This window comes from Nyctibius grandis, chromosome 6 (genome assembly GCF_013368605.1).
Source record: "Nyctibius grandis isolate bNycGra1 chromosome 6, bNycGra1.pri, whole genome shotgun sequence".
In the NCBI taxonomy this organism is placed as follows: Eukaryota; Metazoa; Chordata; class Aves; order Nyctibiiformes; family Nyctibiidae; genus Nyctibius; species Nyctibius grandis.
The window spans coordinates 2354176-2374826 of record NC_090663.1 but is presented as its reverse complement, the minus strand read 5'-3'; the positions used below and the strand labels follow the sequence as shown (position 1 = coordinate 2374826).

At 44.4% G+C, this 20651-nt stretch overlaps 1 protein-coding gene across 2 annotated transcripts in view; it reads left to right on the top strand.

Moving 5' to 3' along the window:
- The window catches only part of ATRN (attractin), a 194611-nt gene that overhangs the window by 34687 nt on the left and 139273 nt on the right, over positions 1–20651 (top strand). For both annotated transcript variants that reach the window (XM_068402627.1, XM_068402628.1), the window contains exons 2-3: positions 9273–9356; positions 14744–14857. In XM_068402627.1, coding sequence (XP_068258728.1) covers positions 9273–9356; positions 14744–14857 — 198 coding nt within the window. The remainder of the gene's footprint in view (positions 1–9272; positions 9357–14743; positions 14858–20651) is intronic.

The following is a 20651-nucleotide window of genomic DNA, read 5'->3' as shown; positions in this document are numbered from 1 at the left end:
TCAATATTTTTTTTTGGACACAGGACAGCTCATTAGCATCAATTCAACTGTACCGTGGAAAGTGGGATGAAAACAGAAGCTATTAAGCGTAGAGGGTGATCATCACTGCTCCCTGACCTCTTTGCCATGGTGAGATTGGCAGAGCGGTGCAGAGTGACCTTGAAATACGTGATTCTGGGAGGAAAACCCTGATGAAGGCAATTCACAGCATGGTGCTGGAATAGCGGCATGTTGCTGTGAGAATGGTTGAAGATGCTCTTTGCTTGCAAAGCCATCAGATTTTCTAGGCATTTCATGGCTACGTGCCTCTCTGTTGCCCGATATGGCAGTAAATGGCATTATTGGGGGTATTTTGAGCTCTCGCTTTCCAAACTGTGTGTTCAGATCGGCTGGGGTTGTGGCAAACTGCTGGGGTGCACCTTCACCAGCACTTTGTGCACCTTGTGGCTCGATGGGAATTGCTTAAGTGGCTCTTTGCCAGAACTGTTGAGTGTCCCCTTTGAGGCTGTGACCTTTTTTAAGATCCTGTGTCAACCTGCCACCACCCGAGGAGGAGGACATGGGCTGGGCTGCTTCTTGAAGGAGGGTTGCACCATCCAGAAGCTCTTACCTCAGAGTTTTGGAAATCACAGGGTAGAGCTGTCTTCAAGGCGATGCAGAAACTGATGTGATAGCACCATGGAGGAGTAACTGAAAAAGCGTTAGGGTGAACGAGCAGTGACTTTGCACCTTTAGTTGTAGAGTTAAGGTGATCAGATACGACACTTCTGGGATTGCGGTGGCAGCAATGGCTTGTGCATGAGTTTACTCATGTTGAGGGCTCTCTTATCTCAGTTGCGCTGGAGGCTTTGGACGTGGGAGGGCGTCTCTGTGTACACCCAGAGTACTTCATAGTCTTTGGTTAGGTACCTATTACTGCATAGATTACATCCTTATCAAGCTTGATTTCGCAGTAATGTCATTACAGAATCACAGAATCAGTCAGGTTGGAAGAGCCCTCTGGGATCATGGAGTCCAACCATTGCCCTGACACCACCATGTCAACTAGACCATGGCACTAAGTGCCATGTCCAGTGTTTTCTTAAACACCTCCAGAGATGGTGACTCCACCACCTCCCTGGGCAGCCCTTCCAATGTCTAATGACCCTTGCAGAAATGCTTCCTAATGTCCAACCTGAACCTCCCCTGGCGAACCTCTCCCACATTACCTTCAGTGCTGTGAGACCTGGTGTGTAATTAATTATATATTCCCAGCTGTACCCGTGGTGTGGCACCTAGCTGGCAGAAGAGGGCATTTAGCTCTTATACATTAGAAATTCATGAAATAGATGCATAGATTTTGTTTATCTGCTTCTCTCATCCCCTCTGTGGCTGATCACTATTCCACAGCTATATAAATTAGGGCTTTGCCTTGTAGCAAACCCTAGAAGGAATATCCTGCAACCTCAGTGTGAGAAAATGAACAAAGCTAAATTGTTAATCAGTTTAGCCTAGAATGCCATTGTTCTGGTAATAGGCTGTAACAGCCCTTTCTTTATTGGCTTCAACTTCAAATTTACCCAAAACAATGGCTTTTAATTGTGATGTGCTTGAGGCAGCAACACTTCGGAAGGAAAGGGGAGAGAGGAGGAATGCTCATGGTTTGCATCAGTCTCTAGATTTAGCAGCTTCAAAATTAAGATGAGCAACTGGGTTTGGGGTTTTTTTTGCTTTTATTTTTTGGGTTTGTTTGTTTTTTTAAGTGGAAAGGCTGCGCTAAAACTCTCCAGACAACGCGCTGATAAGTCTTCTGTGGTGTTGTAAGTGTCCCTGCAGTTTTACTGAAAGCAATACAAACTTTGAGATCCATTGATGACCTCTTAGAGGCTAAAGTTTACTGTATTTCGTAAACCAAACCAGCCTGCTTACCTTTTCTGGTGAGTAATGAAGAAAAGGCAATCTTCATTTTCTCTTTTGTATTTCTTCTGATGAAAATAAATATATTCAACACCCCAGCCAGTCACTAGCGGTGTTCCCCAGGGCTCAGTTCTGGGGCCGGTGCTGTTCAATATCTTTATAGATGATCTAGACGTAGGGATTGAGTGCACCCTCAGCAAATCTGCAGATGACACCAAGCCGGGTGGGAGTGTCGATCTGCTGGAGGGTAGGAAGGCCCTACAGAGGGATCTGGACAGGTTGGATCGATGGGCCGAGACCAACGGCATGAGGTTCAACAGGAACAAGTGCCGGGTCTTACACTTCGGCCACAACAACCCCACGCAGCGCTACAGGCTGGGGGAAGAGTGGTTAGAAAGCGGCCCGGCGGAAAGAGACCTGGGGGTGCTGATCGGCAGCCGGCTAAACATGAGCCAGCAGCGTACCCAGGTGGCCAAGCAGGCCGATGGCATCCTGGCCTCTATTAGGAATAGTGTAGCCAGCCGGTCTGGGGGAGTGATCGTCCCTCTGTATTCGGCACTGGTGAGGCCGCACCTTGAATCCTGTGTCCAGTTCTGGGCCCCACACTTCAAGGAAGATGTTGAGGTGTTGGAGCGAGTCCAGAGGAGGGCGACCAAGCTGGTGAAGGGTCTGGAGGGTCTGACCTACGAGGAACGGCTGAGGGAGCTGGGGGTGTTTAGCCTGGAGAAGAGAAGGCTCCGAGGTGACCTTATTGCAGTCTACAACTACCTGAAGGGAGGTTGTAGTGGAGTGGGAGTCGGCCTCTTCTCCCAGGCAACTAGCGCTAGGACAAGAGGACACAGCCTCAAGCTTGGCCAGGGGAGGTTCAGGTTGGACATTAGGAAGCATTTCTTCTCAGCAAGGGTCATTAACCATTGGAAGGGGCTGCCCAGGGAGGTGGTGGAGTCAGCATCTCTGGATGTGTTTAAGAAAAGCCTGGACATGGCACTTAGTGCCCTGGTCTAGTTGCCATGGTGGTGTCAGGGCAATGGTTGGACTCGATGATCCCAGAGGGCTCTTCCAACCTGATTGATTCTGTGATTCTGTGATTAGATGGTAATTAGATAACAGCTTTGAGTCTTTGCCTAGATGTGCAGTTCCTGTCTCTGTACGAACTTTGTCAGTGTATGCTAAGTTGTATTTGAAAAATATATACTGCTGGTATTACTCGTGGTGTTACTAAACACACATGGATGTACCTGGTATGCTCCTGTACTCAGATTTAGCTTTTTACACAGGAGATGCCATTGTTTGCTGTCTGATTTTCTTGTGTTGGCATTGTGCTTTTCGGGGGCTCCCAGGACTACAGGGAAGTAGCTAAATACACAGAATTCTTTTACATAAAACATTTCTTTTTGAAGCAGGCTCCCTTTTGTGAGATCTTCATCCTTTTCATTACTTCGCTTTTGACTTTGCCTTACTAAAAGCTGAAATAAGCAGCAGTCGAGGTTGGAGCCCTTTGAATATGTGCGCTGTAGATTCAGCTCCCTAACTCCCTTTTTTTCCCTTTGATTCTTAAATATTGCAGTGCACTTGAAAATCAGTGAAATATTTACAAAAGCTGTACGTAACACTGTTGCCACCTGGTAGTGTTTGAAACAAGCCCTAAGTAGTGTGTATGTGCACATGAGGGTACATATATATTTTCAAATCTCAGTTTTGTAAACAGATCCTTGCAATTGTTTCTCTACCCTGGAGGTTGTAAAGTCAATATTGTAGCTTCGTAGGTGCTAAATGTGTTACCTGTGCTTTGTGTATGTTTTTCCACCTGCCTGTGTATGTTTTTCCACCTGCGTGTATCTGTGTTTATGCATCACAGAGAATACTTAGAAGACCTTGCTTGTTTGTTTTCTTAGGGTGTAGCAACTGGTAGTAGATATAACACCCAAGTAGTACAGAAGTGCTTCTTGTAGAGTAGCATCATCTACTACCAAGTTAGCAAAGACAAGTGGGAATCGATGCCTTTCCATACATTATGGAAGCTGTTTTTTTGCGTCTGAGTGATAAAATTATAAATATTCACAAAGCATTTAGTAGGGCAAAAGACCTCAGAGCCTGGTGGCGTGGGGAGCAGGTTACCCAGAGGCAGGAGTCTTAGTGTGTGTCCTGAGAGTAGTTCTAGTGCATAGCCCAGTGTACGTCATGAAAATGTCCCATTGAAGCAGAATCATAGAATCACAGCATGGTTTGGGTTGGAAAGGACCTTAAAGACCACCTAGTTCCAACCCCCCTGCCACGGGCAGGGACACCTTCCACTAGCCCAGGTTGCTCCAAGCCCCATCCAACCTGGCCTTGAACACTGCCAGGGAGGGGGCAGCCACAGCTTCTCTGGGCAACCTGGGCCAGTGTCTCACCACCCTCACAGCAAAGAATTTCTTCCTAATATCACATCTAAATCTCCCCTCTTTCAGTTTAAAACCGTTCCCCCTCATCCTATCACTCCATGCCCTTGTAAAAAGTCCCTCTTCAGCTTTCCTGCAGACACTTCAGGTACTGGAAGGTGCTCTAAGGTCTCCCTGGAGCCTTTTCTTCTCCAGGCTGAACAACCCCAACTCTCTCATCCTGTCCTCATAGGGGAGTTACTTCGTTCCTGGAGTGTTTTTCCCCCTCGAGTTACTCACGTATTCCCTTCCCGAGCCTTTGCTCACAGAAAAAGACAAAACATTGTGTAGGACATGTCCAAGTTGCCAGTGCCCACCAGCACTGAATGAGACACTACCACATACAGCGCAAACAGGACCGACTTGGAGAGGACAAGGGGTCTTGTTTGCTTTTTTTAACTAGAGCTGGAAGATCAGTTTAGCTTTCTCTATGGAATATGAAGATAAAATTCCAGCTTCAGTTTGCTTTTAGTGCTTAGTATTTATTTCTGTCTGTCTTGGAACATGTCTCTGTGGGTGTGTTTATAGTTTAACACAGATCTGCTAATGCCCTGGCCGTGCCAGGGATAAGAACTTAGTTCCTATGTCTTTTGCTTTCAGAGACATTAACTCTGTTTTTTTTTTTAATATCCGTTATTTGCTTTTAATGGCAGCAGCTTCTGAAGCTGAGTGAGGAATCTGAGTAACTGACAGATCCCAGAGTCACAGAATCACAGAATCAACCAGGTTGGAAGAGCCCTCTGGGATCATGGAGTCCAACCATTGCCCTGACACCACCATGTCAACTAGACCGTGGCACTAAGTGCCTTAGCTAATAGTACATCAAAGAAATTCGACTATGTTTTTTTTTTAAAACTAAATCCTGTGTTTTATTTTTACATTGCTGAAATATGATTAAATTATGTTGGTGCTGAAATGCTCCTTATTTTCCCCTAGATGTGACATGGCTGGAGCTACAGCACTAACGGGATTTTATTTTTCTATCACTCTTGATAGCGTTTCTGCGGTGAATGATTTAGTAATTGTTTCCAGAGAAAGTTGTTCAAAGAGTTTTCTGAGCAGAGGCTCTCTGCGAGCTTGGCAGATTGCATAAGGTTGTTTTTAGCTTGCGAGACTTGCTCGGGTTTCCAGAGTCTGTTTACTCTCGGTTGCATGCAAAGTGCTGTCAGTGCAGATAGAGTTTGAGTCCCAGCTCTTCCACAGATACTGTTTTCAAAAGGATGAATATTTAGACAAAAAGTCTAGATGTTATTGCCTACAACTTGGAATTTGCATCTGGTTTGCAGATTCCTGGTCAGTAGATAAGTAATTTGGATTTTGAAAGATGTTGAAGGCTTAAAATATATATGTGTGTGTGTGTTTATCTACATCTATATCCACATGTATTCATTTTATGTTCCTTTCCCAGGGCATCTTTTGCTTTAGCCAGCCGGTCCAGGGAGGTGATCGTCCCTCTGTACTCGGCACTGGTGAGGCTGCACCTTGAATCCTGTGTCCAGTTGTGGGCCCCGCACTTCAAGAAAGATGTTGAGGTGTTGGAGCGAGTCCAGAGGAGGGTGACCAAGCTGGGGAAGGGTCTGGAGGGTCTGACCTCCGAGGAACGGCTGAGGGAGCTGGGGTTGTTTAGCCTGGAGAAGAGGAGGCTCAGAGGTGACCTTAGTGCAGTCTACAACTACCTGAAGGGAGGGTGTAGTGAAGTGGGAGTCAGCCTCTTCTCGCAGGCAACTAGCAATAGGACAAGAGGACACAGCCTCAAGCTTCGCCAGGGGAGGTTCAGGTTGGCCATTAGGAAGCATTTCTTCTCAGCAAGGGTCATTAGCCATTGGAAGGGGCTGCCCAGGGAGGTGGTGGAGTCACCATCTCTGGAGGGGTTTAAGAAAAGCCTGGACATGGCACTTAGTGCCGTGGTCTAGTTGCCATGGTGGTGTCAGGGCAACGGTTGGACTCGATGATCCCAGAGGTTTCTTCCAGCCTGATTGACTGATTCTGTGATTCTGTGATCTACATCTTTCTGTGTCTCCATAGAAGGTACAGATGCTTCCTGTGCTCCTGAAAACTGGAGCTGTTTCTTCACTTGCTTAAATGTAGATCTCCTGAAGACCTTCAGTAACTGACTTTTAAAAATCGTAAGCTAAATTTCTGAGGTTGAAAGGATTATAATAAATTAATACGGAGGAAGAGGAAGGTGGTTTTCAAAATGTGTGGGTTTTGTCTTTTTAATTTGAATCAGAGGTGAACTTAGAAGTGCTCTATGGAAAAGATTCTGTAAAACCATTTTGACTCAGTCAAAATATTTTAAAACAATTAGATGATAACATTAACAGATCACTCGGAAAAGACACAGGAAAATGTTCCAAGATACCCGTTTTGGGAACTTTGATCTTGCTTCCTTCTCTTTTCTGCCAAATTTGATTTTGCACACTGTTTTTATTTTACTGAAACTGTGGTTTAAGTAGGACAATTTAATTGTGCCAGAAGGCTGCGATTTTTCCAGCCGTGTGCTGACAGTGGAGTTCATACCCTCTCTAGGTGGTCAGGTGCCAGTATGTGCTCTGCCAGAAAGTGGTGTTTGGGTGTCTTCAGATACTGCTTCCATTTGATGTCATCCTTCCCTGGTAATTTATTTTCATCTGTATCTGCTATACTTCAGCTATTTGTTGAAACCAATCTGGAATATTTTGACTAATGCACATGAGATGGGAGCGTGTATCCCAACAGTCTGACTCTTGGTTTTCTCTTCAGCCCATGTGTGCTCATGCCAGTCTCCATGCTAAGGCAGAAGGTGCAGAATCTCGGTGCCTGTTTTTTGGGAGCCCAAGTGATGCAAAGCTACAGGCTGGGGGAAGAGTGGCTGGAAAGTGCCTGGTGGAAAAGACCTGGGGGTGTTGGTTGATGGCCAGCTGAATATGAGCCAGCAGTGTGCCCAGGTGGCCCACAAGGCCACCAGCATCCTGACTTGTATCAGCACTAGTGTGGCCAGCAGGACTAGGGCAGGGAGTGATCGTCCCTCTGTACTCGGCACTGGTGAGGCTGCACCTCGAATCCTGTGTTCAGTTTTGGGCCCCTCACTACAAGAAAGACCTTGAGGTGCTGGAGCGAGTCCAGAGAAGGGCAACGAAGCTGGTGAAGGGTCTGTAGCACAAGTGTGATGAGGAGCGGCTGAGGGACCTGGGGTTGTTTAGCCTGGAGAAAAGGAGGCTGAGGGGAGACCTTCTCGCTCTCTACAACTGCCTGAAAGGAGGGTGTAGCGAGGTGGGGGTCGGTCTCTTTTCCCAGGTAACAAGTGATGGGATGAGAGGAAATGGCCTCAAGTTGCACCAGGGGAGGTTTAGATTGGAGATCAGGGACAATTTCTTCATGGAAAGGGTTGTCAAGCGCTGGAACAGGCTGCCCAGGGCAGTGGTGGAGTCCCCATCCCTGGGGGGATGTAAAAGCCGTGTAGATGTGGTGCTGAGGGACGTGGGTTAGTGGTGGGCTTGGCAGTACTGGGTTAGCGGTTGGACTTGATGACCTTAAAGGTCCTTTTGAAACAAAATGATTCTATGATCCCCTGCCCCAAACTCCTGCTAGATCTGTCTCCCTCAGCTTTGATGACATGTGATTGTCTTCTCTGTTGCCCATGGTCTTTGGAGAAAACACACCTTATTAAAATCTATGGACAGAAGAAGTTACAGCTGCAGCCAGTAGATTGCTACCTTCATTTTCTCTTACAGAATGATATGTTGTGGATGTGTTTGGGTGTCACATTTCGAGTAGGAATAATGGAAATGTGAAAGCAGGTTTTGCACGGCTGGGCTCGCTCTTTCCAGTACCTGTATTGTCGCTCCTCACAAGTAATGAGCATTCCAGGTATCAATTTCCTTTGTACCACAACAAAGGGTTAAGCATAGTTCTGAAATATGTTGTGAACTTTTCATCAAAACACCTTTCTGAGCTCCAGACTGGGTTTGCTGCTGCTTGTTTGGACATTCCTGTGAGCAGTGTCTAGACAAATGCAGTTGCCCAGAATTTGCACTGTACCATGTTTTGCAGATGTTGACAAAAACGAGTCCTCTACTGGCTTTGTTCCCTTCTCTCTTTCAGTGGCATCTTGAATTTTTAATGATTGTAAGTGAGGTGTTCATTGGATGTCCTGGGATGAATGATTCCAACTGTACTTTCTTCTTCTACATCCTTTTTCCAGAGTCTTTTGCTACTGTAGAGTTGTCACCTCCTGTTTATAGGCACAGAGGGGAAGGGATGTTCATAGCATAGTCCTGGCACCGTCCCAGGGTGGCGACCACTCACCTCTTTGACTTCAATCACTTGATGTAGGGTGACAGGGGGATGGGAACATGCTACTGAAGGTGGGGGCTGCCTGGAACTGCCATGCTCTGACGTTGTTCTGAGTTATGCAGCCCTTGATGCATGAGGAATTAAGGGCTTATTTTGCACTGGAGGGTTTTGGGGATCAGTCCTCCATCCAGGAGGCCATCAAGGGCTTTGTGAAGAGTCAGATACAGAAGGGGCAAGAGGTTGTGCCCATGGACTTCATCTGAATTTCTTGCAAGAATTGTGTAGTTTGTCTGAATAAATAGTTTAGGAGTAACTTTAGCTTTTCTGTTCAGGAATTTCTTTTGCTGGCTGGCTGGTATTAGTCGGTGAATTAGTCTTTGTTTGTGGAGGAAGGTCTTTTTTTCTCTATGGTGCTGATTTGAAAGACCACCATCAATCTGAGAGAGAAACCGTCGCTCTCAACTGTCGTTCTTTAAGGACAATCATCAGCAAGAACGTCCAGAGAGTTTAACAGGAGAATCCCAGTCGCCCGATGGCTTTGTGTTGTGTTGTTGTTGGTTTGTTCACAGTGGCTCTTCAGTAAATGAAAATCTAATGGTGGATCTTCTAAATTTAGGAAATCCTTTATGCATGTTTACTATCATTGGAGACTAATGCTTATCTGTTTGTTTTTATTTACAGACTCACTGAACCTTCAGGGTATGTAACGGATGGGCCTGGAAATTACAAATACAAAACAAAATGCACCTGGCTCATTGAAGGAAGGTGAGTGTAGTAAACATCTTGGTTTTTAGTGTTGCTTAGTGTGACTTTTAGGTGAGGTTTGTCTTCATTGAGTATTCTTAGATCTCATGATTCTAATTTTGCTATTCTTAAAACTAGATGGGGCAGAACTTAGGTATTCTTGGTAAATAAGTTGGGGTTTTTTGTGCGAGTGAGCTCTCCAAACTGACTTGTGAATTAGAGGTTTGCTGTGTAAAATGTCATTCACTTTGAAATAGCACATGGAAAATGGGAGTAAATGCATTTCTGTAAATAAATAAAGAATTATGAATTATTTAACTGTTATCATGGTGAGCCAGTCAGATGTTGGGATTCACTATGTATGGGACTTTTTGGCAGTATGAAAAAAATAGAGCAAACTCTATTAAAGCCCTTATTCATGAAGAATCACTTTCTGTAATGATGGTCTTCAGATACTTATTTGCTCACTAGGCAATGAAGGCTTTACAGAATCACAGAATCAATCAGGTTGGAAGAGCCCTCTGGGATCATCGAGTCCAACCATTGCCCTGACACCACCATGTCAACTAGACCATGGCCCTTTTTTGGCAAAGGTCTTCTAAACTGCAAGAAGTCCCTTAGACCTCTTCCCCTCATTTCTCTATCCTTCCTGTATTTGATGTTTTTATTGCTTATAGTGATTTCTTGCAGAGATTTTAGGAGTGGCCTATTTAGTTCGTATCCTCTGACTATCATCTGATCGATGGTACAGCATGTTCAGAGCATCTGACTTGTTAAAATAGGTTTTTCATGGTACCAAGGTGATGTCAGGACTGTAAAATCAATTTGTTTAGTCTCTAAAACTTTGCAGGGACTGATATGTTGCTGTGTGTTAACACCTATACGTTGAAGAGTGGTTAGAAAGCAGCCCGGTGGAAAGAGACCTGGAGGTGCTGATCGGCAGCCGGCTAAACATGAGCCAGCAGTGTGCCCAGGTGGCCAAGAAGGCCAATGGCATCCTGGCCTCTATTAGGAATAGTGTAGCCAGCCGGTCTGTGGAAGTGATTGTCCCTCTGTACTCAGCACTGGTGAGGCCGCACCTTGAATCCTGTGTCCAGTTCTGGGCCCCACACTGCAAGAAAGATGTTGAGGTGTTGGAGTGAGTCCAGAGGAGGGTGACCAAGCTGGTGAAGGGTCTGGAGGGTCTGACCTACGAGGAGTGGCTGAGGGAGCTGGGGTTGTTTAGTCTGGAGAAGAGAAGGCTCAGAGGTGACCTTAGTGCAGTCTACAACTACCTGAAGGGAGGTTGTAGTGGAATGGGAGTCGGCCTCTTCTCCCAGGCAACCAGCGATAGGCCAAGAGGACACAGCCTCAAGCTTGGCCAGGGGAGGTTCAGGTTGGACATTAGGAAGCATTTCTTCTCATAAAGGGTCATTAGCCATTGGAAGGGGCTGCCCAGGGAGGTGGTGGAGTCACCATCTCTGGAGGGGTTTAAGAAAAGACTGGACATGGCCCTTAGTGCCATGGTCTAGTTGACATGGTGGTGTCAGGGCAATGGTTGGACTCGATGATCCCAGAGGTCTCTTCCAACCTGATTGATTCTGTGATTCTGTTCCGTACTGTTTCCTGAATCTGTAAGTAGAGAAGTTCGTGAATAGGAACAAGTTATGTGAGAGCGTGAACTCGTGTTGAACACCTGTAAGCTGAGGTCTCTCGGCATTTTGGAGGATCAGAACTTACTAAAAGCCCGGGGTACACTTTTTTCTTTAGTCTTCTTTCTATGTTTGGGAGGTCTGATGGGTAGGAGGGAATTGGTATTCACTCCATCTACTTCAGACATTTATTTTGGATGAATAACTTAAATACCTGAGCTCCCAAGATATTCAAACGTGCGGACTAAGCTGTTCCAGAGAGCCATCCAGAACACTGAAATTGGGAGCCTACCACTCACTATTAACTATATAAGGAGCTCAGTTCTTTAATATGGTTAAGATCAAAAGATAGATGCTGTAAGTGGCAACACCTCTTAATTTTTGTAGGTAATAAAAATACAACTGCAGCCCGTTTGGAATTACAAATAATTAAAAAATGTTATGCAAGAATGTTATTACAGACAAACCAGCCTCGGCAATTCCAGTACAGCCAGCTTAACCCTCACAGCTTCTTTTTCTGAAGGATAATCATAGAATCACAGACTGGTTTGGATTGGAAGGGACCTTAAAGACCATCTAGTTCCAAGCCCCTGCCACCTTCCACCAGACCAGATTGCTCCAAGCCCCATCCAATCTGGCCTTGAACACTGCCAGGGAGGGGGCAGCCACAGCTTCTCTGGGCAACCTGGGCCAGTGTCTCACCACCCTCACAGGAAAGAATTTCTTCCTAAGATCTAATCGAAATCTCCCCTCTTTCAGTTTAAAACCATAATGTGACTCACGTTTTTATCAGAAGTGAAGTGCTGCTCACGGGTCCCCGATAATGTCACCATAACTGCTCCTTCAGTCTTTGTTTGCCAAGAGGCTTCCGCACTTTGTGGGGTTTTAAGTGACGTCTTACTTGCTGTAGAGAGGTGTACAAAAATGTTCTTCTTCCTTTCGTAGCCAGGCATTTAAGTCTCTATCCTTTTCCTGCTTCTGATTGTTTGCACTGTGCTGTCAGAGGATGATGGTAAACAGAAAGGAGATAGTTCCGCTGATTAAAACACCTGAAATATGCACCCTTGTGAAAACAGCCCAAGCTCTTTGCCAAATGTGAAATTCCCAGAGAGATCTGGACTTGGAAAACAGTGTTTGCAAAGCTGTTAAATTCTGCTGAGTGCCTTCACCTCGGTGCTAGAATACTGGCATTTGGAGGGCTTTTGAGGTTAGCAAGTAAGGGTGCAACCCAAACATGCAATTGAAGACGCTAGATAAATTCACATGTAAAATAAGCCAGGTGCTCCCTATGGTATTCATTTCCTTTTTGCACCATTCCTGACTCCTCTTGGCTGGTGTCTGTGCTGTGCCCTCATCCCAGGGTGTCCTTTTCATTTTTCCCTGAGAGCACAAGACAAGGCAGGAGAGAGTCCAGCGCAGAGCCACGAAGATTAAGGGAGTGGAACGTCTCCCTTATGAGGAGAGGCTGAGGGAGCTGGGTCTCTTTAGCCTGGAGGAGACTGAGGGGGGACCTCATTAATGTTTATAAATATGTAAAGGGCAAGTGTCATGAGGATGGAGCCAGGCTGTTCTCAGTGACATCCCTTGACAGGACAAGGGGCAATGGGTGCAAGCTGGAACACAGGAGGTTCCACATAAATATGAGGAAAAACTTTCCAGTGAGGGTGACTGAACACTGGCACAGGCTGCCCAGAGAGGTTGTGGAGTCTCCTTCTCTGTAGACATTCAAAACCCACCTGGAAGCGTTCCTGTGTGACATGATCTAGGTAATCCTGCTCCGGCAGGGGGATTGGACTAGATGATCTTTTGAGGTCCCTTCCAATCCCTAACATTCTGTGATTCTGTGATTCTGTGAGATCCAGTCAGCCTGAGGATCCTGTCTGAGGCAGAACCTGGAGCCATGTGCCTTGCGGTTCTGCAAAGGAGCGCTGTCTGTTAATGAGTTGTTCGCTGTAGCAAAGATAATATCTTTCTTTTTGTTCTTGGTCTAAAGCTTTTCTTGATTAAGTATTTCTTTCTGCTCTACAGCTGCCAGACCATGAAAATAGAAGCAAACCCCCTACGATTTCATACGCTGCTCAGTTGTGAAATGATGAATACTCTTTGTACCTTTTCTTTAAGCAAGACATTATCCTTGCCTTAGACCCGCTGCTCTTTTTCCAAAGGCCTGGAGTAGATCATTATGCCTATCAAAAAATATTCTTTTGCAGAATAACTCCCTAAAGAATACCCCTTCTGTGGCAAGGATGGACTCTATGGCAGGCTGACATTTTATTAATTTATTTGATTAGAATGAACAAGGATTTCATCTGAACCCAAGGGCAGTGCTGTTGAAGAGATCCTTATCACTATCCTTTCAACAGCTGCAGCTGTGGGTAGGAAAAAGCAGTGCTGCTATAGATTCATTTTCTTTTTATCTCAGGGTCCAACCACAATGTTAGATGTCTGCTGTGGCTTCTCTATGATTCTCTTTAGATGTATCTTTGCATATTAGCCATGAAGCTAATGGTATCTAAATGTACATTACTTGGTTATGGCTTAGTGGGCATCCTTTGTGTGTGGAGCGAAAGAAATGCTGACCAGCTTTGGTGTCTGAACTACTTTTTCCCTCCCCACATCAAGGAAATAAAACCTTTTTCCTGCTGATACATCTCGGATGATGAGGCCTTTTGATGGTCTTCTCTTGACTTAGTAAGTCAACAGAGTAGATGCTTCTTGAAGGGTGGTGTTAACATCGGGGTGTGCTGGGTCCGCTGCATTCAGGTGGAAAGTAGCAAGTCTGTTCTCAGGACTTCCAACTCATTCATTCTCAGCTGGTCCCAGCATTTTTTTTGTAATACATCTCCAGAAGAAAATCAACCAACCTCATTAGCGTTTGTAAAGGATGAGGGGCAGTTAGTGGTTAGTGTATCTTGACAGTCAAGTAATAAACAAAGACCTTCCTTTTGGCAAAAGTTAAAGACCCAGGGTCTCCCATCCTGCAGAGACGGATCTCCTCTGCATTCTCTTGACCTGTTTGTTCCAGCTTCCAGAAGGTGGAGACCAAGATGGATAATGTCTTTAGTTAGTGTCTACTGAGGCTGCCCCCTCCCTGGCAGTGTTTAAGGCCAGGTTGGATGAGGCTTTGAGCAACCTGGTCTAGCGGAAAGGTGTCCCTGCCTGGGGCAGGGGGGTTGGACTACATGGTCTTTAAGGTCCCTTCCAACCCAAACCATTCTATGATTCTATGATATTTCTGATTTCCAGTTTGGAGGGGCTTCCCTCAGGAGGGCCACCTGTACTGCACAAGTAATAGAAGAAGGATTTCTACCAGTTTCTGAGCAATTAAATAATCTCAGGCCATTGTAATCATATCAAGCTGCAGAAAATCCCTTGAACAAGAAAAAGAGCTCTGGTTATTTCCCTTATGGTGGCTGTGATTCTTCAAATGTATCGTCCATGTAAATTTTCCTTTCTTACCCCTGCAAAGCCCTGTTATTAGGGTAGTCAGTACTGGTGAAGAGCAGGGGGTTGGCAGTCCAAATTCTGCTGTTGGTGGTGGGGAAAGATTTAAGTACACAGTTTTTCTGACCGTAAAGAATCTGTTGCTTAATACCAGGGGAGCGTGCACACCAAAAAAGAAAGCTACAGCGTGTTTGATGCATCTACAGTTACACTGAATCACTCAGTTTTAGTCTTGTTCAGAGGAGAGCTTCACACCGGAGTTTGCTGGAGGGACTTTGCCACGTGTGTCGAGTGGCTAATTACAAATCTGCTATTTATTTTTTCATTTTACAGGCCAAACACAATCCTCAGGCTTCGATTCAATCACTTTGCCACAGAGTGCAGTTGGGACCACTTGTATGTGTATGATGGAGATTCAATTTACGCTCCCTTACTGGCAGCCTTTAGGTAAGTTCCCCATGGTAAGAATCTAACTGTATGCAATGATATTTCTTTAATTTGGAGCCTGAATCAAATGCAGCTTCTAGCTCCCATTAATCTAAATGTCTAATTGTCACGGTTTCAAGCTGGGCCGGCTATTAAACCTGTGGCAGACGCCCTCTGTTAACCCTCCCCCCCGCCCCAAAGGGAAAGGGAAAGGGAAAAGGGAGAGAGACTTATGGGTTGGAAAATTAAAATAGTTTTAATAAACTATAATAATGAAAAAGAGTATAATAATAATAATAGAAATAATCAAATATATACAAATATATATATATATAAAACCAAAATCGAGCTCCCCCGCTGTCGGCCACGTCACCCCTGGCACTGCAGGGCAGGCTCCGGGAAGGCCCAGCCTGGGCCTAGCGACGGTCGAGAGCTGGATTCAGGGATGCACGGATCGGGATCGGGGGCAGCAGGAAAACAGACAGAGTCCTCTTTGGACACTGTCCATACCAGAAAGAGAGCGAGACCCTCGTGATCCCCCCGCTTTATGCTGAGAATGGCGTGTATGGGATGGAATACCTTCACTGGTCAATTTTGGGTCACCTGCCCTGTCCGCTCCTCCCTGCAGGTGCGACCCCCCTTCTGCTCTTCACTTGTAAGCAGTGAGGAATTCAGCAGTGACCTTGGTTTCTCTAAGAATAAGTACAACAAGAGCCTTTCTGCACAACATCCCTACCAGTGCCTCAGTGATAACTACAAACTTTGAGTGTTATCAGTCCTAGAAGCAGACAGTGTCTGCAAAATATGCAGTTAGTTTCAGAAAGTGCAGTTACTTAGAAGAGACTTAGCTGAAAGTAAAAATCACTGAAAGGAAAATTGGCCTGGTTTAGGCCAAACCAGGACAATAATACTGCAAATGCAGCACATATAGCGAGTGTCCCTTTGTGCAGTCACCGTCAGCATAAACAATTAAGGAGTTGTTTTTGCTTTACAATGAACAGATCATGTTACTACACTGTAGCATGTAAGTATTATGTTTGCATTTCCAAATCCTGATTATTTGAAAGACAAAAAAATTATTGTCATCTGGTTGAGCTTGAGATAATCCGGTATGCAGGCTCTTCCTAAAGCAGAAAACTGCCCCATTTATCATTTTTGAACATGACTTAAGTTTAACTCATGGTGTGTCAATGCTGACAGAAGGCAATAGCCAAGCAATCAACATTACAGACACGTAGGTCTTGCAGAACTATGTATATCCTTATGTAGCTTAAACTGTAAATTTTTAAACTCTTTGGAACGTGTTCAGAAACAACACGATGGGTTGGACAACCTTGTAAAAACGTGTAAAAAATATCTATTCTTCTGATGGAGGACTGGTATTTGGCTCATCTGTCTGTGGTGAGAGACTAATTTGTGGATGCTGGTTAATAGTTGACATTTCACAAAGAGACCTAAATATAACTTGTGCATTTATGTACTTCGGTCTTGCAGGGACAAGCACAATCTTATGTTTTCTATTCTTTTAGCTGAAATTAGAAAAATAATCCCAAGTGGTGTATGGAAAAACTAATGGTTCCCTTTGGACTCTGCCTGATTAACTATTTCCAGAATTAACCTTCTGCTGCGCTTCCTTTCATTTCTGAAATGAAGTTCTAAAAATACTTCATGTTTATTCTAAAAAATCCTTGTAATCTCTATAAGAGAAGATCAGCATAGGAACAAAACGTTGATAAAGCAAATTACAAACACCACGTGTTGTTTTTGGTCTTTAATTGAAAACGCAGAGTTGTTTTGTAGTGAAAGAATGCTCCCTGTAAAGCTTCAGACTAACCTGAGGTCAAAACACGACACAAAAATGAATTATTAGGTTATTCTCACCGCCTCTGAAGAAGAAGAAACATTTATCTTCTAAAAAACCCCCCAAAACCTGGGAGCACAACATGGAAGCACTCTCCTGGTATCATGTGCTGAATTGATATGCAGGAAGAGGAAGAAATGTCATCTTGACTTGTAGTAATTTTGCTCTAATCGAGCTAATTTTTAATACGCTGTTGAAAAGGTGAAATGATCATGATTTGTGCCTGCAGTTTCTTGTGTGTTTTCCAAAAATTAATAGGCTTTTTAAATTGAGGTTATAAGTAGTTCACTGCATTAACAATTATGATTCAGGCTTTAAAATCATCTGTAAATCACTAAGAAGCCTGTGCCTGAGGACAAGCAAGCGTGAGCTTAATACAGTAACATTTTTGAGGTAGGAAAAAAGTTCAATTATTTTTTTAAGTGCTTCTTTAGATGACATTTGAATTTAGTCTCCATTAGTAGTGAGCTGTGTTGTTCAGTAAACCAAGTTCAGGAAATAGCAGATGCTTCTAATTTTGATGAAGGGCAAAAAAGCAACTGTTAAAAAATACCTTTCTCTGATACAAAAACAGATGCACTAGAAGTTTTCAAGAGCAGTGTTCATATTTTATCTCTTTTCTTGCCTTATATTAAATTTTACTATTAACCATAACCATATTTCACTCTTCACTACTTCTGCACTGTGCCGGGGGATTTGCAAGATTGAACTTTGTACAGTTGGACACTGTCAACTTTCAGAGTTTGTTGATAAACACTGTAAATTCCTCCCTCTCTACAGCTCAGTCTTTGTTACCTCCCTGGCTTTTTACAGCAGCTGCCTGAGCTCTCACTTCCTTCACTGCTCTGATCGTGTTTTCTCGACCTTCTGATGCTCACATATGTTTGTTCACAATATGGTATTTACCCTGAATATAATAAGATGATCTTGGAAATCCTCGGCACTGCACTACGGAGAAACTTTAAATTGGTTTTATCAATTTTTAACTATGATAAATATTTGCATAATGCAAACATTTACACAGTGCGAGTGTCTGCATAAACTGTTTACTAAACTCCTCGTAGTCTGAGTGCCCCCAGGGCCATCTGGTCCTGTACATTAAGCTTTTTTTTTCAATTAAGCAGGGTTAAAAATATCTTTGCTGGTTTATATTTGTAATCGTAGGGAACATGAGACTGTATAAATGTGCTGCTTCAAAAATGCAATAAAAGAATGTGGAGGAAACAGAAATCGAGCATGTTTGTCTGTACAGAATGAAGGAATCTGAAGCAGATAAACTACACTCATCGTCTGTGAACTTTGCTGGTTGTGTTTGTAACTTTACTCCACGTTAAACATTTACTGGAGCTGCTTTTGCACCTTTATTTTCATCTTGCGCTGGTCGCAGGGGGTGTTTTCAGAAACAATCGCTCTTTTGCACGACCTTTGGCCGTGGCTCTGCGCTTGGCGCAGGGGGTGAGGCCGTTCCGGTGCCTCCACGTGAGCTCTCGTACCCTCAGAAAACAGGAGTAGCTCACCTTCCTTTCGTTACTTGCAGGTGAATATGGCACTCGTACACCCAAATTTGAGTCTAGGCACAGGACGTGGGGTGAGTCGCATTGGAAGGGACCCTGGTCTGATCCTTCACTCAAAGCAAGGCCAGCTTCAGAGTGGGATCAGGCCCTTACTCAAGACCTTTCCCAGTCAAGTTGTGAATATCTCTTAAGGATGGAGATCTCGTTGATCCTCTGGGCCAGTGGTCCAGTGCTTGACCACCCTCATGGTTTAAAAAAAAAAAAATTAAAAATCTTATATGTAATCAGAACTTCGTTTGCTGCAGCGTGTGTCTGTTGCTTCATGTCATTTCTCTGTGGATGTGTCTGGTGTGCTCTCCTCTGTAATCTCTCCTTAAGCAGTTGAAGGCAGCAATTCGATTTCTCCCCATCTTCAGCCATCGCTCCTCCAGGCTAAACAAATCTCACTCCTTCTACATCTCCTCACACATTGTATGATTGTCCCCCTTCTGTTTTTTTTCCTTCTATTCCCTCATTTCTTCACCAGAAATCGTAACCCGCTGGGTGGATGCTGTGGGCGCACACAAAGGCTCGCTCTCTGTCCTCAGTGCCCTTCCTGAGCTAACCTGCAAGCCCTGCTCACTCCTCATCACCGACTTGTCTTATATTGCTTAGAGCAAATGATCAGCTGATAACAGCAGGGGGGTTGCTAACGAGGATTAATTACACTGGGAAAGGTACAAACCATGTTGAGTCAGTGCTATTTGTGTTATGAGCATGTCCAGAGGCCCTAATCACCTTAGAGCTGATGTCATATAGACTTATAGAAAGAAGCAGTCCTTGCAGAGAATGAACTGCGAGTGTACGTGCCCTGTGTAAAGGTTGTCCAGAGAGAGGTGGTAGATGCCCCATCCCTGGAGACATTCAAGGTCAGGTTGGATGGGGCTCTGAGCAACCTGGTCTAGTGGAAGATGTCCCTGCTCACTGCAGGAGGGTTGGACTAGATGGCCTTTAAAGGTCCCTTCCAACCCAAACCATGCTGTGGTTCTATGAAAGAAGACGAAGGGACTGTTGAATGCTTAAGTTTTATTGCTCTGTTTGCTTCAAAGCATCTGCTGGGTGACCTTCGCTCATGTGTGTAACCTGTTTTTTTCCTATCTGTGTTCTCGCCCTCCTCTGACGGAGCTGGCACTCAGCACGTAACCAACCATCACCTTTCAAATCAGTTTTTATTCTGCATCCTGAGATAGGGGATAGGGGATATATTATATTCCAGCCCTGTGCTGGACTGTTTTGCAGCACGGTCATCATGCACACACTCACTTCATGGAGCAGTCCAGTTGGCTTTTTGTCCTAGCAGCTTGTCCTCTATGTATTTATTATTTCGCTCTATTATTTTCTTCGCATCCACGTTAACTTTCAGAATATTGATTGAAAAAAAACAGGGTTTGGTGTAAAGTAAGGAGCAAATGCATTTGGGATTTTGCTGGAAGGGTACCTGCTGAATGATGTTCCCTTGTTTACATTTCCTCCGTGAGCCCGTCAGTGAAGCCAGCTGATCCTTCGAATGTGTGAGAATTGATCAATCAAAATGTCTTTGTGGTAGAAAGTCAGATTTCTTAGAGAGATGTAAAAGCATTGTATCAAAATAGCTTTTGTTCTCTAAACCTGTAATCCCTTCCAAACATCAAATCAATGTGACGAGATGGACAAAGAGAGCTTCTGCTTTAGAGTTTTGAAAGCATAAATCCTCTGAGTTAAATCTAGGCCTATAAAGGAAGTTTAGAGCAGAAAGTTTCTTCAGTTCTTCACTTTCTCGGTTCTTTTCTCTTAAACCGTTTCTGATAGACTGAAGAATTAGATTTTGATTTTTTTTTTCATTAATTCAAATATCCTGTTCTGAGCTTCACAGGTATTAAGCAGGCAACAGACTTTAGGCTTTAAAAAAGGAAAAGGCATTTGCACCGTGGCCAATAGCATGATCTGTCTTGCCAGGACTAGACTCTAAAATGATTTTTTAACTTTTAAAGTCCTTCTTCACTGTACTGACAAAAAAGGTGTTATTTTTATTGAGGCTTTTCAGGCCACGTTCTCTTGAAATACGACTTTTACAGTCACACTCACCGTGTGACACAGTCATTAAAAATTACAGAATGACTCATGAGATACATCTTAATGGAAGAGGTTTTTGGGGTAAGCCCCCTTGACCTGGAGGGCTCTGCGGGCAGGTAGACTTCCCTGTGCTGGTGCTGCAGCAGCTGGGTCTGTCTGCAGTGCAACAAGGGAAGATGGTTTCAAGAAAAAAATGTACTTTGGGGTGTTGCCAGCTCTCAATATTGAGTCTTTTTTTCTTTTATAAGTATCATTGTAATTACACAGAATCACAGAATCACACAGAATCAATCAGGTTGGAAGAGCCCTCTGGGATCATCGAGTCCAACCATTGCCCTGACACCACCAT